Genomic DNA, 17,386 nt, shown 5'->3' with positions numbered 1-17,386 from the left:
AACATTGCTCTTGGCTGCGTGTATAGGAGAGAAAAGTTTTGCCCAGGCCCATTCTACAAGGTATCAACAATAAAAAAACAGCTGCTCTAAAGAGTCAAAGGCCTTCTCCAGGTCAAGAAATATGGCTACAGTTGGAAAATCTTTGCTTGAAAATGTATGACACAAAACCTCAGGTCATGTGTGGAACATCCAGTTATAAACCCTGATTGTTCAGGAAGAACTAGCAACTCCATTAAAAGCTCCACCATGGTTGCAAGGATTTTTGGCAGAATGTTACTTTCAACATATAATATGGATAGGTGACAATAGGAGGCACATTTGGTCGCAACATTACCTGATTGTGGCTATACAACAGTGGCTACATCGTTGAGCAATGGTGGAAGGGTCCCGAACAGTTTTTTTGTTGTTCAAGGTGTCGATGCTAGATGAACAGCACTGTTCTCCAAAGGAGCAGTGGCAATGTTGGTGGTGCTGTATACTGTTCACGGAAATTGGGATTTAAATAGCAGGAACTGAAAGCAGCTTCTGCGTATTCGATATCACTCATTAAGCAGGAGATAGATTTTGGGAACCTGTAGTGGTCATACAGCTTTCCGCATATTAAAAGTTTAACTTTGTACATTATATATGACCAAATATGCTTTAAATGGTTTTTAGATGTGTTCTAATGTTAATTTATACACATTCCAAAACACACAGAATGAATGTTGCATAGGTAGGTTTGCATAGCATCAGTTGGCTTGTGACGCTAAACGTAGCTCCTGGTAGCTGTTAGTGCCTAGTCAACCAGGCTCTCCTAGGATTTAACCTGGGGCTAAATAGCTCCCAAGCAATTTCAAACCCTGTAGATCTGAGTGCTGTGACAAATACATGGAATGTGTCCCTTCTGCGCCAGTGGGAGCCACCCCTCCTTGGGACTATGGAGGATAGCCCACTACACAATGCCCTCTCTAGGAGGCAGGGCGAAGCGGGATTCCACCGTGGGAGTGACTTCCCTCTGGGGACAAGGAATGCAAAAATACAGATTCCATCCCACCCCCCTCCACTTAAAATTACCCAATGTTTGTTGGTTACATGGAAATCAAACATTGAAAACAGGTACAGCATACGGTTTGGCTTCTGACCGTTTTTTGTTGGCCCCTCTAGAGGAAGAGGAAGTGCAATAGAATTTTCTCCATTCCAGGCAAAGTAAATGCCGCCGGACGCCAACTGAGGAAGAGCGAATCAGCCCGAGAGTCAGAGACGCCTGCGTGCACGGATGTGCAGCAGATGGAGATGCTGCCGCACAGGAGAAGCTGATCGCTACCAGTCAGAGTGGTGAGTGGAGACGCAAGGCAGCCAGTGGAGCACTGCTGCTCCAACGAGGGTGAGAGTCCAGACAGGACCACAGAAGAACAAATCACAATCAAACTAAAACAGGACTCACCAGCGTCCTGATCCTCTGACGCTGTAGCCCAGATAAGGGGGAGGCAACACGGAACAGCAGACGGTGCAGACCAGAGCAAAGGCAAGGATGCAGATCCGGATTGGGCCAGAGAGACCGCCTGCATGACAGAGCAACGCCACTGTAGAAAAAGCACATGGCAGCCGCAGGGTTGTGAGGCCACTACATGAACCAACAAACAATTGAGGGACATTTGTGTGTTGTTATGAATATTCTATGAAGCCAAGGGCTGCAAGAGACTGAACCCTTAGGTGGGTGGTCAGGAAACCAGCCACCACAAAAGGGGAGTATCCCAATACTAAAGCTGAAGCTCAGGTTTTCCTTCTTGCTTCCTTTTCATAGTGGTAGGAGAGATAGTAGGTTAGCATAGATTTGGACTGAGGACAGAGTTTATTTGTGAGACATTTTGCAGAGCACCCATTTGTTGTTTTCTAGCATAGGGAATCCATCATAAAAATAGGGACTAGAGGAGGCTTTCTTAATATCTTTAATACATATTTGAACGAAACAAATCCTCTTTTCTGTCTTCTATGTCTCACTTACCACAGTACCTTCTCACTGAAAATATGCAATATAAAATGACAAAACTCCAGAAATTGAGCAGGAGTACCAGACAAAAGCATAATGTGTAAGGGGGATTGTACAGGTTCGAAAGGACTAGGGTTTACTCATCTGAAGAAGACATAGCCAGCTCAGACAACATGGTCGACCTTGTTTCACAGCACTACTTTAAAATCGAAATCAGATGATATTTGGAAGAAAAGGCAACCGTGGATGACTACGTCGCACTGACCTTTCCCCTTTGGAAGAACAAGAGTCAGCCTTCTCTGGCTCTGAAGTCTTAGATACCGGGCTTAGTGGTGGAGTATATTAAAGGGTGGCTGGAGAGGGTGAACAGAATAGATTCACACGCAGCGCAGCCGGGGAATGGCCAACACACCCTTAGTTCCTAGTGCTTTATTAGTTCTAGGGTGTATTTGTTGACAGTCTAAGCACTAGAGCTGTGGCAAGACCCAAAATTCCAACTATAACATTAAGGCTGCACAAACACATTGTTTGCGGATGGCAGGGTGTAAACCTAAAGCAACTCACTCAACCACATTTATTTTCCAAAACCTATGGACAAATAGTAAACAACAATTACTAAGTTCAGAATTTGGGTGCTTGTGGCAGGTACTGAAAAAGAAAACCTCTGTAGAGGTCTTGGGCAGCAACTTTATGCAAGGTGTACTTTTTTAGTGGCAACACCAGCGCTGTTCCCCGATTAAGCTGCTCCGAAGTGGTTCTTCTTGTGGGTTACTAAAGAATATATTCTAGATGCGGGACGAAAGCCTGAATTCTCCCCTTACTGTGTCCTCTGTTCTTTTCGCTCCGTTCCCCAACATCCACTTCTCCCTCTTTCCTTATCACCTCCTCCACTCCTCACAACTTCCACTTCTCTTTCTCCTCACCACTTCCTCTGCTCCTCTTCATCCCCAAAACCCCCCCTGCTCCTCTCTCTCGCTTTGCAACTTCCTCAGTCCCCCTCTCCACACCATTTCCTCCACTCTCTCTTCACTACCTCCTGACCAAACACACTTCAACTCCGACCGCTATCTTCTAACTCCCATACTGCTAACCTGTCTCAGGGACCCATTACACCTGTGGATTTCTAGGCATGGGACTTCCTTATTGCTGTTCCTCCCATCTGTTGGTGGTAGAACAGGGTTTCAGTGCATTGCATGGCCTAGCAACATTTCAAATACATGATTCGCCATCTTGAACTTACTTTGTGTGTGGCTGGCGGTCCTGAAATACCCACTGCGTGTCTGTGGCTGTCTTGGTCTGTAGTGCGCGATTATAATTTCCCTGACGACACTTGAGGGAGTTGCAAAACATTGTGCGTGGGGTCCCCAAAAACCCTTACCTTGTTACTCACAAGCTTTAGCTGCTCTAAGCCCAACTGTCTAAAAGCTGTAATAGGTGAAATACCTGAGAACAGTTGCCTTGTATGGGAGAGCAGTTTGAGGGTTCCAGATAATATGACATAAGATGATCTCAGAAAATTCCAAGCTTCCAGGATGCAAAGGACCTAACTAACCAATAAGATCAGAACAGTTATAATAATCTTATAGAACTTCAGGAGATTCCCCAAGAGAGCTGCAATTAATACATGGGTAGTTTTTTTTATCAGATACAATGAACAGTATTGCATGATGGTCAAAAGAAAGCGGAAGACGTTACATTTTTACACATTACTTAATGTTGCGATTCCCCCAAATTTCTTATGTAATAATATGCGTTACTATTATTCAATGTAATGGTAGTCAATGTATAGAACCTCTGTACGATGAAGAAATGTGTCAGCCTTTCTTTGATTTCAACCTGTGACTTCAGGTTGTTCACCCACTCAAAGGCAAAAGCTTAATTTGTTAAACTACTTTTACAGCTGATGTACTTTTGTCAGCTCTTGTAGCCTGAACTATTCCTTTTTTCTTCATCATCCAGATGTAATGGACCCGAACAGTCCGCTCAAGCTTTGGAACTTTGTTGAGGAGTATGGTAATCCGAACAATGGGGCAATTGCTTCCCCCTTCTCTCTCGCACCCCCCCATTTGGTGTGAACACTCCTGTGACTGCCTGTGAAGAACTAGTTTAAAGATAGAACTCCCCAAATTATTTATCTCAGCTTAATCTGTTCCGTCAGACTGAAACAAGATAATATTCTGTCATGGAGTGCTTTTATTGAAGCACCTTAACCAAAGGTGTAGAATAACCTCTATACAAAATGTTTCACATTGTCGCTACAGTAATTGAACAACATACAGAATTTTACAAGCTACCTTGTATCAAATCTTTTGCTTCTCTGGATACATTTTTCCAAGCTTCGCCTTCGAATGAAAAATCTCCCATTTTGATGTTCTTCATGATTTCCTCTGCACTTGTACACATTCTTTTCTCACGACACTGGAAAGGTACCTGACCTGACAACATTGTGTACTGTCAGGAGAGCAAGGTAACCAACAATTAGTGTACATTCCATTTGTTTAAAAAAAAAAAAAGTGTTACTAGTTATATGAATACTACAATAAATTAACCATGTTTAAGTAATACCCTACTAGGACAAGGCTTGTTAAATAAACAATTCTCAGTGGTAGTTTTGCAAATTGGGAAAAACAACATGACTGTTTTAAAATCCCTAGGCTTTTTGCCTGTAACAAATTATCAGCACTGTCACCTTGGGGTGGGAACCTGAAGCCGCTTCTTAAAAGTGTACCTGGCATGTTGTCTTCCATGATTGGGGCTTGCATGTACACATCCACACATCCTCCCATGTGCCTCCGCTTATGCTCATAAGTTCCTCTTATTGGAGACCACTGATTGATCAAACCAATAATAAGCAGCATGAATGAGATGCTGTTCTGAATTTGAGAGAACCTAAACTAGGTGTATGCCCTAATGGTATTTCCGTTCTTATACACTATTTCCAACTGCTTGGGTGAATTCACAAGCATAAAGAAAAGGAGTATTGACACCAGCAGCAAACAGACTCATTTCTAAGAGGTTTAATTCTTGATGTGTTAAAGACTTAAAGCAAACATAAATTGTGCGAGTGAACCAAATGCTTGCCAACCATGTCCTTCAAAAAGGCTTAGAGAATAGGCTCACTTTCTTTTTGTGGGGGAGTAATCAGTGCTTAATTAGTGAAAAATTGAGTGCCAGGGCCCTCCATTTCTCTGAGCTGACCCACATTTGCCAAGTACTCTCGTGCTGGGAATGGTCTGAAAAACTTTGGGTGGTTTTTGGTTCTGGACCTTGAGACTATTTCACAACATGTTAAACCTTTACAAATAATTAACTGGAAAAATGTAAAAGAAAATGAAAAATTTAAAAATGTCTTAGGACCAGTGAATTCAACCAAACTGAATAATGTGAGACACCTAAGGCTTCTCTCATTTCTAATCCCCTGGGACCCTCTATGCAGGGAAAGGCCATTGCTACTGGATTGCGACCCTGGGGGTGGACAAGTGAGTGAGGATCATCTGGGTGAAGGAGCCTTGAGGATTGGGACTGAGGGACCTTTGGGCAAGACCTGGCATCCCCCTTTCCTCAGGATAGCCAACCTGATCTTCCTCCGACATTTATGGGTCACTGTAAATGTATTCCACTTCTCTCCCCATTTAAACTGTATGGCAATACTGAGACGAAGAAGAAACAACTATGAGCAATGATGATTCCCTCCATTACCCATGCAAGTACTGGGACGAAGAAGAGGCCTGGAGGTCAGGCATGTCCCACTAGTTCATTTAATTATGGTCGGGCAAGGCAAAGCCATGACAACCACCTGGTATCCCGTTAGCCCCAGACAGGTGTATAAAAGCCATGGCAGCAGGCAGAACAGAGAGCACGGGTCAAAGCGAGAGTCTCAATCGGAGCGGAAGAACCAGAGTGGAAGCTGAAGGAGAGTGGAAGCTGAAGGAGAGGAGAAGCCGAGACGCCAGCACACCAGAGGAAACCCTTGGGATCCTGCTGGAATTGGAATATGGGTTGGAGATACTACCCATGGTGAGGAGAGCAGCAGGCACTGCATGAAGGGCGGAGGCAAAGCTCCATTCATTAGCCGGCAAATGCAAAGAGAAGAAGCAAAGTGATGGATCTGCCAGAGGAGCTGCAGAGACTGTGTAAGTGTCGGGGGCACTTATAATACCTTGGGCGCTCAAAGGAGGCAGTGCAGATAATCACGGTCCATGTATTATGACCGAAGCGCAAGAACTAAGCAAAAGTAACGTACCGCATTGAATAAAACTGAACACATTACTACTATTGAATACCTAACTGAATGACATAAATAAAAGTAATGTTCCACATTGAATGAAACAGATTACGTTACGTCTATTAAATACCGAACTGAATGAAAAATACTGAACCAAGTGAAATAAGTAAAAGCAATACATTGCAATGAACAAAAAGGACCATGTTGCTCGTATTGAACAATGAATTGAATCAAACAAGTAAAAATAACAATTTTTGAATACCAGAATGATTGAATTGAATGAAAACACATTTATTGAACTCTGTTTGAAATACAGAAAATAAGCTGCCCTTGATTTTGGAAACAGAACTGAAAGGCAGAAGCCAAAAGACATTTGATATATGAATGCAATGGTACAAGATGAACCAAGCTTAATGAACATTGAAGTTAAAAACAAAAGGAAGATAAATGGATGGAAAGATACCAATGTGTTAAAATTGAAGCTGCACTTTAAGAAACTGACCATTAAGTCCAATATTGAACTGTGATGAAAACCTGAAAGTTCCTGGTTGTGTGACCTGTAATGGGTGGACCATGTGGTCTGAAACTGCGCCTTGACCAGAGAATTCTTTTATGTCAACAAGGAGGCTTGCTGTGGTGAAAGCAGGAAAATAACCCTTGATAATCTTCAGACTTTGGGAAGGGAACCCTAAGTTCTGGCGTCCTGAAATTGTGTTACCTTGCAACTGTGTTGAACTTCGGGAAGGACACACTAACTTATAAAACTGTATTTCCTCTAACATTCAAAGGAAGAGAGATTGAACTTTGTGGTGAACTTCATGACATTTGGGAGAGAAGGCTGACAAGTTAGCCAGAGCTGGAAGTAGCTTAGCATGTTACCTTTGGAACACTATTTGAGTTATGGTTGATGTCCGTACACATGTTTGTATTAGTTGTGCGGGCAAATATACAATTTTGACACATACAGATTTTTATGTTGAACCTACTGACACTGACATTCCTTAGCACCATTAGGTAGGGAAATCCCACTTTAGTATAGGGCAAGTTAGGCCTTAATCCATCCTGACCTTTATTTAATAAAACATTGTTCAACTTTAAATCTGTTGTCTGTGTCAGAATCCAGTTGCCCACGTCGTGTAGCCGAAGAGTTCTTCCTCCCGATGGAACCCTCTGGCCCCAGGAATGGACAGCCAGAGCGATCAATCAGAGGAAAGAACGGATACCTGTTGAGACCCAGAGGACGCAGGAGTTGTAATGTAGATGACGCAAAAGTTGTAATGCAGAAGTCAGGGTGGTACGAGTAGCCGAGGACAGACGTTGGATCTGTAAGTGAGGAGTTAACACAATACAGATAATATAACAACCGCCCTTCTGACCAATTCTGATAACAACCCCTAGGCTTACCGTTACTCCGGGGAGAACCAGATGGAACCAGGAAGAGAAGAACTCCGAAGTCCACAATGCAGAATACCAGCAAAGCTCAACCACCTATCCCGCCGGCACGAGGACGCCTAATACACACTAGATAGTGTGCGTCACAAGGAAACCCCAGGTTGGAAGTTCATAAGTTCCAAGTTCAACAATCCAAAAGTTCAAGAGTTCCAAGGTCAACAATCCAAAGTTCAAGAAAAGTTCCAAAGTTCCTCAAAATACCCAGATGCAGTCCGGATGATTGATGATCCAGAAGACAACCGAAGAGCAACCAAAACTAAAGGGCGAAGGCTAGGAAATCCGTGAGCGGTCCGAGGTCGAAGAATGATGCGGGCAGCAAACAAGAACAAGGCAGTCCAAAATCCAAAGCCAGGTAAACGGTCCGGGTCGAGGCAACGAGGTAATCAGAAATGCTGGAGGGAAGGGGAAGGGAAAGGGACAGAACCGGGATGATAAGGAAGACTGGATACAAGGTACAAGATACGAGGCGCCACCAATTCTCAATCAGAAGCACCGATCTGGAGTGTAGGCGGAGAATATAAAGGTGAGGTCACATGACAGCGTTCCGCGGCTTCCAGCGTCGACCGTGGGAAACGCTGAGAGGACGCCAGCGTTGCCATGCCAACTTCCAAGCCCCTGGTTGTAGTGTTCTTAAAGGGCTATGCATCCGTTTCTTGACACTGCTTACACGCCGGTACATGACAGTTTCCTCCCTCAAAGGGGGTGTCACCCCCCGAGCAGACCAGAAACGAGACAAAAGGGCCGGAGCATGGATGTTTCCCACAGGTTCCCACGTACGGTCTTCGGGACCATAGCCCTTCCAATCGACCAGATAGAGACGTCTGCCCCTTCGGACTTTGGTATCCAAGATCGCACCCACCTCATATTCATCAAAACCACGCACCCTAATCGGTGGTGGATGAGCAGGAAGTCTGGTAGATGGGTGGCATGGTTTCACTAGAGAGACATGGTATACCGGGTGTACCTTCCATTTAGCAGGAAGAGCCAATCGGAGGGCCGCAGGGTTAATAACCTGCAGAATGCTGTAGGGACCCACGAACCGAGGCAACAGGGATCTTCGACCAGGCAGGCGTAGATTTTTTGTGGACAGCCAGACCTTCATCCCCGGTCGGTAGTTAGGAGCCGGTGAGCGATGTGCATCTGCCGAAGACTTAGTACGTGACTGGGCCTGTAATAGTTGACTCTTAACTATAGCGTGGGTATCTGATAGGTTCCTAAGACAACCAGAGGCAGCCGGATTTTGTAATGGCCAATCAGCAATACTGGGCAAAGAACGGGGGTGCTGGCCATATAGTGCAAAGAACGGAGATACACCTGTCGCCGTATGCATAGAGTTATTGTAGGCGAACTCGGCCAGAGGTAGAACAGAAACCCACGTATCTTGGCGTTGGTGGGTAAGACATCGTAGATACTGTTCCATGGTGGCGTTAAGCCTCTCTGTTTGCCCATCGGTTTGTGGATGGTATGCACTAGAGTACCTGCCGTCTATACCCAATGTTGAAGTCACGGCTCTCCAAAAACGAGAAGTGAACTGTGGTCCCCGGTCAGTAACAAGAATGGAAGGCAGACCGAATCTTCGGTAGACGTTCTTCAAGAACAGTTCCGCCAAAACCGGAGCAGAAGGAATCCCCTGGCAGGGTACAAACAAGGCTGATTTAGTGAAATAGTCCACGACCACCCATATAGTGTCGTAGCCGTCGACTACCGGAAGCTCTACTACGAAATCCATAGAGACCATAAACCAAGGCTTGTCTGGAATAGGCAAGGGTTGAAGCAGGCCCACCGGTTTGCCCGGTTGATGTTTGCACTGTGCACAAATGGCACAAGAAACGATGTATTCCCGAACATCGTGTGACATGGAGGGCCACCAACACCACCTTCTCAAAAGGTCAATAGTTTTCCCAGTACCTGGATGTGCCGCTACCGCTGAATCGTGACACCATTGTATGGCGGTGTGTCTTGTGTCGGAGTCAGGCACATATATTTTACCCTTCTTATAAGGCAATGAATTGATGACCTCCAACCCCAGGCTAGAAATCTCGGAGGGAGTAGTTCTCACCCATTCTTGTATCCTTGTTTTCAGAGAGGGGCGCAAGGTACACCCACACACCACTTGATTGGGTAATAGAAGAGCTCCTTTAAGCTCGGATGGTTCAGGGACTCCATGGATGCGGGAAAGAGCATCAGCCTTCGAATTCAGAGAACCAGGGCGATAGGTAATGGTGAAGTTGAACATGGCGAAAAATTCATGCCACCTGGCATGACGTGCCGTGGTACACTTCACTGATTGCAGTGCCAAGAGATTCCGATGATCAGTAAACACTTGAACTGGTTCGGAAGACCCCAAAAGATGATGTCTCCATACCATAAAGGCGTCTCTTACAGCCAACAATTCCCGTTCTGTGATCGTATAATTCCTCTCGTAAGAGGTGAGTTTTCTGGAGTGATACGCAACAGGATGTAAACCAGCGGACTCGGGGCAAAGTTGGGACAGGATAGCTCCCAGTGCAACATCTGAAGCATCTGCTTCTACAATGAAAGGCAAAGAGGGATCCGGATGTTGAAGGACGGGAGCCGTGGTAAAAGCAGATTTTAAGGCCTCAAAAGCCTGTTGAGCTTCCTCGTTCCATTCAAACAAACTTTTAGTGCTGGTTAGTTTAGTCAGTGGAGAGGCAATGGCTGAAAAGTCTTGGATAAACCGCCGATAGAAATTTGCAAAACCTAGGAAGGATTGCAGAGCCTTCAAGGTATCAGGACGAGGCCACTCCAATATTGCGGTGATCTTAGACTGGCTCATTTGTACTCCCCGGCTAGTGATATCATAGCCTAGGAACTCTACTTCGGTTTCATGAAACCTGCACTTGTCCAACTTAGCATACAAGTGGTACTCTCTTAGACGTTGCAAAACGTTGGAGACATGGATGACGTGAGTGTCCACCGAAGGAGAGTAGACCAAGATGTCATCTAAGTAAACGACTACGTACTGGTCTAGCATGTCATGAAATACGTCGTTGATGAAGTATTGGAAGGTCGCCGGAGCGTTACATAGGCCAAAGGGCATAACGCAGTATTCGAAGAGGCCATATTTGGTTTTGAAGGCCGTCTTCCACTCGTCGCCTTCGCGAATCCGGACGAGATTGTAGGCTCCCCTCAAATCCAATTTAGTGAACACCTTAGCTGCACCCAATTGGTCCAATAAGACTGAAATCAGAGGAATCGGATACTGATTTCTGATCGTGACGGCATTTAAAGCACGGTAATCGATGCAAGGACGCAGGTCCCCCTCCTTCTTAGGGACAAAGAACATGGGTGAGGCAGCAGGTGAGCGGGAAGGACGAATAAAGCCAGTACTCAAGGATTTGTCAATATATTCCTTCAAAATCACGTCCTCTTTAGGGGTCAGGGAATATATGCGCCCAGACGGAATCTTAGCTCCAGGAATCAGCTCGATAGGGCAGTCATAGGGCCTGTGGGGCGGAAGTATCTCTGCCCCACGTGCGTCGAATACGTCCTGATATTTCCTGTACACCATAGGAAGGACAGTGTTAAGTACTGCCCCCACAGTACGGGTAGTTTCAGCAAGAGCATGACTTGGATTGGTGATCTCCGAACTGATAGTGAGGCATCTCCTTTCACAGTAATCCGCCGGAAAACATACCTCCCCAGAATGCCAATCCACAGAAGGATTATGCAATCTTAACCAAGGTAAGCCAAGAATGAATTTAAACTGTGGTGCCGCAATGAGATCAAAATAGATGCTCTCTTGATGACCGCAGTCAGTGATCATGGTGAGGTCAGTAGTCCGCTTCGTCACTAACCCAGAGACCAAGGAAGAGCCATCTACCGAATTTACCACTTCAGGACATGATTTGTGCATAACTGGCAGACCCAACTCCTGAGCATAAGTGGCATCCACGTAATTCCCTGTGGCGCCTGAGTCCAGGACCATCATCACGGCCCATTTCTCAGAACCGGGAGACGACAGGGAAACAGATAGACAATAAGGACTGTATATTGTAGGGTCTATCGAAGAAACACCCGGCATCTGGACCCCTTCAGTCACCGGGTTTTGGCGTTTCCCTGTTTCTTAGCGGGTTTTTTGGTACATTCTCGGAGCAAGTGGTCTGAACCTCCGCAATAGAAACATAATCCATTCTTTCTCCGGTGTTCCCTAACTTCAGCCGAGAGAGGAGTTCTAAGTGCCCCAATCTGCATGGGTTCCGTGGATCCAGCGGCAGGTAAAGGAACGGAGATAGCAACAGGAGGAACCGTTCTCTTTTCACCCCTCCGTGCTGCTTGTCGGGAATCGATCTGGAGAACCAAATCCAATAGTTCCGAAAAAGCAGTAGGTATCACCGGAACGGTAGCCAGTGTGTCTTTTAGGGAGTCGGATAGCCCTTTATAGAAGAGAGAGGCCTTCTTCTCTTCGGGCCAATTAGTTTCCGCCACCAGCTGATTGAACTTGGCTAGATAGGACAGGAGAGGTGTACTGCCTTGTTGGAGACCAAGCAGTTCTAAATCCGTAGCTTGTGTGGCATAACGTGTGTCGAACACACGACTCATAGCCTCAATTAGGGCGTCACAATTGTAAAGAAGATGACTGCCCTCTTCCAACAACGGATTAGCCCAGGCAGCCGCGGTACCCCCTAAATGAGATAACAGAAACGCCGCCTTAGTAGTGGAATCTGGAAAAGAGGCAGGACGACACAGAAAGTGTAGTCTACATTGGTTCAAAAAGGTCCTAAAGGTCTTGGGGTCTCCACTGAAGCGTTCCGGTGGAGCCAAAGGGAACTGGGTAGTCATATAAACTGGTCCAGCACCCTGTTGGGATGGACCAGCACCTGCCCCAGAGACACTGGCCAAAGGTGGGGCAGCTGCCCCAAGGGGTTGGAACCCTGCTTGCAACTCATCAATGCGTCGCTGCGTGGCTGAATGAGCCGCAGTCATATCATTACGTAAATCGGCCACCAATTGTAAATTAGTGGACAGCGTCTCATTGGTATCCATATTGAAAGGCTTCTGATTATGTCAGAATCCAGTTGCCCACGTCGTGTAGCCGAAGAGTTCTTCCTCCCGATGGAACCCTCTGGCCCCAGGAATGGACAGCCAGAGCGATCAATCAGAGGAAAGAACGGATACCTGTTGAGACCCAGAGGACGCAGGAGTTGTAATGTAGATGACGCAAAAGTTGTAATGCAGAAGTCAGGGTGGTACGAGTAGCCGAGGACAGACGTTGGATCTGTAAGTGAGGAGTTAACACAATACAGATAATATAACAACCGCCCTTCTGACCAATTCTGATAACAACCCCTAGGCTTACCGTTACTCCGGGGAGAACCAGATGGAACCAGGAAGAGAAGAACTCCGAAGTCCACAATGCAGAATACCAGCAAAGCTCAACCACCTATCCCGCCGGCACGAGGACGCCTAATACACACTAGATAGTGTGCGTCACAAGGAAACCCCAGGTTGGAAGTTCATAAGTTCCAAGTTCAACAATCCAAAAGTTCAAGAGTTCCAAGGTCAACAATCCAAAGTTCAAGAAAAGTTCCAAAGTTCCTCAAAATACCCAGATGCAGTCCGGATGATTGATGATCCAGAAGACAACCGAAGAGCAACCAAAACTAAAGGGCGAAGGCTAGGAAATCCGTGAGCGGTCCGAGGTCGAAGAATGATGCGGGCAGCAAACAAGAACAAGGCAGTCCAAAATCCAAAGCCAGGTAAACGGTCCGGGTCGAGGCAACGAGGTAATCAGAAATGCTGGAGGGAAGGGGAAGGGAAAGGGACAGAACCGGGATGATAAGGAAGACTGGATACAAGGTACAAGATACGAGGCGCCACCAATTCTCAATCAGAAGCACCGATCTGGAGTGTAGGCGGAGAATATAAAGGTGAGGTCACATGACAGCGTTCCGCGGCTTCCAGCGTCGACCGTGGGAAACGCTGAGAGGACGCCAGCGTTGCCATGCCAACTTCCAAGCCCCTGGTTGTAGTGTTCTTAAAGGGCTATGCATCCGTTTCTTGACACTGCTTACACGCCGGTACATGACAGTCTGTGTCTGCTTCCATGATACTAACCTCACAATACTAATTATGGAAAATTATTCAGTGCCTATTCCTTAAATGGCACAGGTGATCAGATTACATAATTCATTTGAAGGTTTGACAAGACAATACGTATAAACATGAGTGGATTCTCAACACAACTGTCTCAACCGAACCCCAAAAAAACATTTGAACAATTTTAACTTGTGGTTAGTGAGGAACATGTGTTTTCTATTTTTTTTAAGACGCCTACGAGTGAAGATGGCATGGAAGGGAGGCCATTGATGTGGTTGATTTCTGTCAATTAAATATAGTGTAGAAGGCACCACCTGATAAATTCACAAAATTAGCCATTTCTAAATGTTTAGACAAAATATTTGGAGCACACCAGTATCCACATTTGCACTACGTGAAATATTCCAAGAGAGAAATCACCACGAAGACCCCTTCTTGGTACTAGGTGCATCCCATTAGTGTTCAACACTGCAACCGCTCTTGGAACAAATTCAATACTCTTCTTTCAGTTCAATGACATTCATTTACAAACTGAATATCAAAACCTCACTTTTTGAAGGCAACAGTGATGCTCAATGCATTTCAGATAACATTGATTCATCAGCGAACTGTCCACAGATCCATTCTCTTAGTAAACAGTGTGTAGTCACTTGACTTAAGTGTAAATCAATTGACTATACACACTACTTAAAAAAAAGAATCGCTGCTAACATGGGTTTGTTTGGTTTGGCTCACCTGCGAGTCAGACCGCAGATTTGTATGTAATAACATTCTGTGGATAGTTCCCTGATAAAGGGTCAATGTGATGCAAAATGAAGTGGATGTCGCTGTCCCCCCCTTTTTTTTAAATGGATGTTTGTATATTAAATCTGGTAACTAATTGAAAAGAATGGTTTTATAGTGGTAATGAAATTGTTCAATAACGGTTAAAGTGTTGAACACTAATGAGATGCACCCAGTTGTCTTCTTGGTCAATTCTCCATTGTTGGGAACTTTCCATCGCAAAAGAGGAATTTTTGCACCATTATAACATAGTTTTAACACAATACTCATTTTCATAACTTTTTATTTTGTATTTTATTTTATATATAACTTTCAACAGCAAGTGCAATAACCAGTATAATAACGGTGTACACAATTCAGTCTTTCAATCACCCTAAAACCAGCTCAACAGTGTATACAGCAACATAGCTAACCCAGTTTTGGTTTAGAAGGAAAAACAAAAATTTCAACTTTCATTTAAAACATAATACAATGAAGCTTCAACATTCCCAAGTTACAGACGAGTACAATCAAGACAATCAAACATGTACAAGACAAACACTGAACACACAAAAATAAAACTGTCACATCATACGCAAAATTAAAACATCGCATGACTCAGAGAAAACCGAGGTTAACCATACTGTTAATTGAATGTTTACTGCATTTCATCATAGAAGTGAGAATTCTTCCTCTTTCTGTACATGACTTTCTCATAATTAGAAAGGATAAGCAAATTATTCAGCCAAGTATCTAACAGATTTTTTTTCCTAGTTTTGCAAAGTCGTAAGATGTGCCTTGTAAGCTAAAAAAGTGCTCGTACCAAAAATAACCCCCAAGTCATGTCCCTCCAGTGCTCCAGATAAGATTTTGATGTGGGAGTATTTTACCCCCTATTTTTAAACTTTGAGAGCGAAGGTGATTTTAAGAGAGTAAAAATTACTTTTCTCCTTTGCAAGAGAGTAAAAGGTTTAAGTTACTTACCTGCAACTATTGTTCGCCAGCATGGGTCTGGCATGGATTCACATGCTCATGAATATTCCCTGTCATCAGGCTGGGAATCCTAGGTAAAAGAAAAAAGTTTCACTTAAAAACTACTTTTACCCTCAAAACCAATCACTGTCCTCTGGGTCATACCGCACCCATCCAAAGACAGTCCTCTCCCTAAGAACCCGCCTCTGGCAGCCATCTTCAGATTTGGTAAGCTCATGAAATGGCAGTATGACCAAGAAGAGCCGCAGAGGGGCTGGTGGGAGAGTTCACATGTGAATCCATGTCAGGCCCATGCTAGAGAACAATAGTTACAGGTAAGTAACTTAAACCTTCTCCAGCATGGGGTCTGGCATGGATTCACATGCTCATGAATAACATACACAGCAGTACACAACTACACAACCACAGGAGGTGGCAAGGCTCAACAGAAGCAATTAAACCTACCTCTGTGTTTTGGTTTTGCTTAGACACGTGAGGAGAACACTTACACTTACGTTACCCTGGCCCCCTGGCAAAACAAGTTATTGGACTCAGACAGGCAAGAAATCACACATAGGCTAATTGTGATAACGAAACAAATGGCTCGTTCGAGGCCCTTTATTCACACAATATAGATATATATGAACTTGGCATACATAAACAAACATACACTTAGATATATAAAAAGATAGATATAAATGGCATCACCGTTAAACAAGGCAGCAGAAGACACCTTCATCTTGGCCACTATGACACTGCTTAGCCCCTCAGCAGGTAGGCAAAGAGATCACTTGTGCTCACAGGGTCTGAGGCGGAGCGTCCTCCCACTCAGCGAGACTGCATCACCCGAAGTCCAAATTCTAACTAACTCTGCCACGCAATGCCCTCTCCTTTATGGGGGCATATCCCCACCCTTCTCAGTTGTGTCTGCCCTCTGCCGAAGAGCAGATCACAAGGGGGAGGTACAGAGGGTGGAAAAAACAGTCAGAAGTGGAAAAACCCAGCACCCCTCTCCTCGCATTCATTCCCATAACCCCTTATGCACCTTCAGGACGTCTCCGACTCCCTCCTCGTATTCGTCCTTCAGAGGACAATACAATAACTATTCTCCACAGTAAGTCCACTCAGCAATGATATTTATGTAGCTATGTGACCCTGCTCTGCTTTCGCTATTGAAATGCTTGTTTATTATCCGAGGCCCGCAAAAACGCAGGCTTTATTTCCGTGATGAGAGATGAGTGTCCAAAATGGCTGCGCACCGACGCCATGTTGTTCTAGCTCACATTTCGCACAAGCATTACACCCTGGAACAGACTCACCTCAAGCAAACAGGTTGCATAGCACTGCCTGGCCGACTCTGGACTCCTCCCTGGAATCCCTGTCGACACAGTAGAACTTCGTGAAGTTGTGCATGGACCTCCACGTGGCAGTCCTGCAGATGTCGAGCAGGGGCACACCAGAAAAGAACACCGTTGTTGCAGCGAATGCTCTGGAGGAATGGGCTCTTGGACGGCCTGGCAGCAGCCGGTTTGCCAGCCGATGACGTGCATGATGCAGCCGGAGAGCCACCTTGAAATAAATGGAGCCTTGAACAAGGCCTTTCCATGGTTCACAGGACCAAAGCAGAGTGAAGTGGTGCTAAGTGGGTGTTTGCAGGTTTGGAGCCACGTTGTTGGAGAAGTGCTGTCGGAGACGGCTGCTATTGTAGCTTTAACTTGTGAAGAGGGGAATACAGCTTGTGATGTGCTGACCTGCTGCCCGCTGGCTACGTGCAACGAGCTGACTGCCTACTAACCAACTTAAAAGCACCTTCCTCCGCGAAGCGGAGCGAAGTGGTGCTAAGTGGGTGTTTGCAGAGGTGAGCTTCAAGGTCCAATAACCTCCGGCTGAGCACATATCTGAGGGACGATGCCGTTGGATGCCAGCGCCCAATTGAACGCCCA

At 45.3% G+C, this 17,386-nt stretch overlaps 1 protein-coding gene across 2 annotated transcripts in view; it reads right to left on the bottom strand.

The window, feature by feature from the left end:
- The window catches only part of RPS6KA5 (ribosomal protein S6 kinase A5), a 1,757,411-nt gene that overhangs the window by 198,830 nt on the left and 1,541,195 nt on the right, over positions 1–17,386 (bottom strand). For both annotated transcript variants that reach the window (XM_069637449.1, XM_069637450.1), the window contains one exon: positions 4,267–4,423. In XM_069637449.1, the coding sequence (XP_069493550.1) occupies positions 4,267–4,423 (157 nt within the window). The remainder of the gene's footprint in view (positions 1–4,266; positions 4,424–17,386) is intronic.

The sequence above is a fragment of the Ambystoma mexicanum genome, chromosome 14 (genome assembly GCF_040938575.1).
Source record: "Ambystoma mexicanum isolate Mex_15411 chromosome 14, UKY_AmexF1_1, whole genome shotgun sequence".
NCBI classification, from domain to species: Eukaryota; Metazoa; Chordata; class Amphibia; order Caudata; family Ambystomatidae; genus Ambystoma; species Ambystoma mexicanum.
This window is presented reverse-complemented; position numbering and strand designations above follow the sequence as displayed.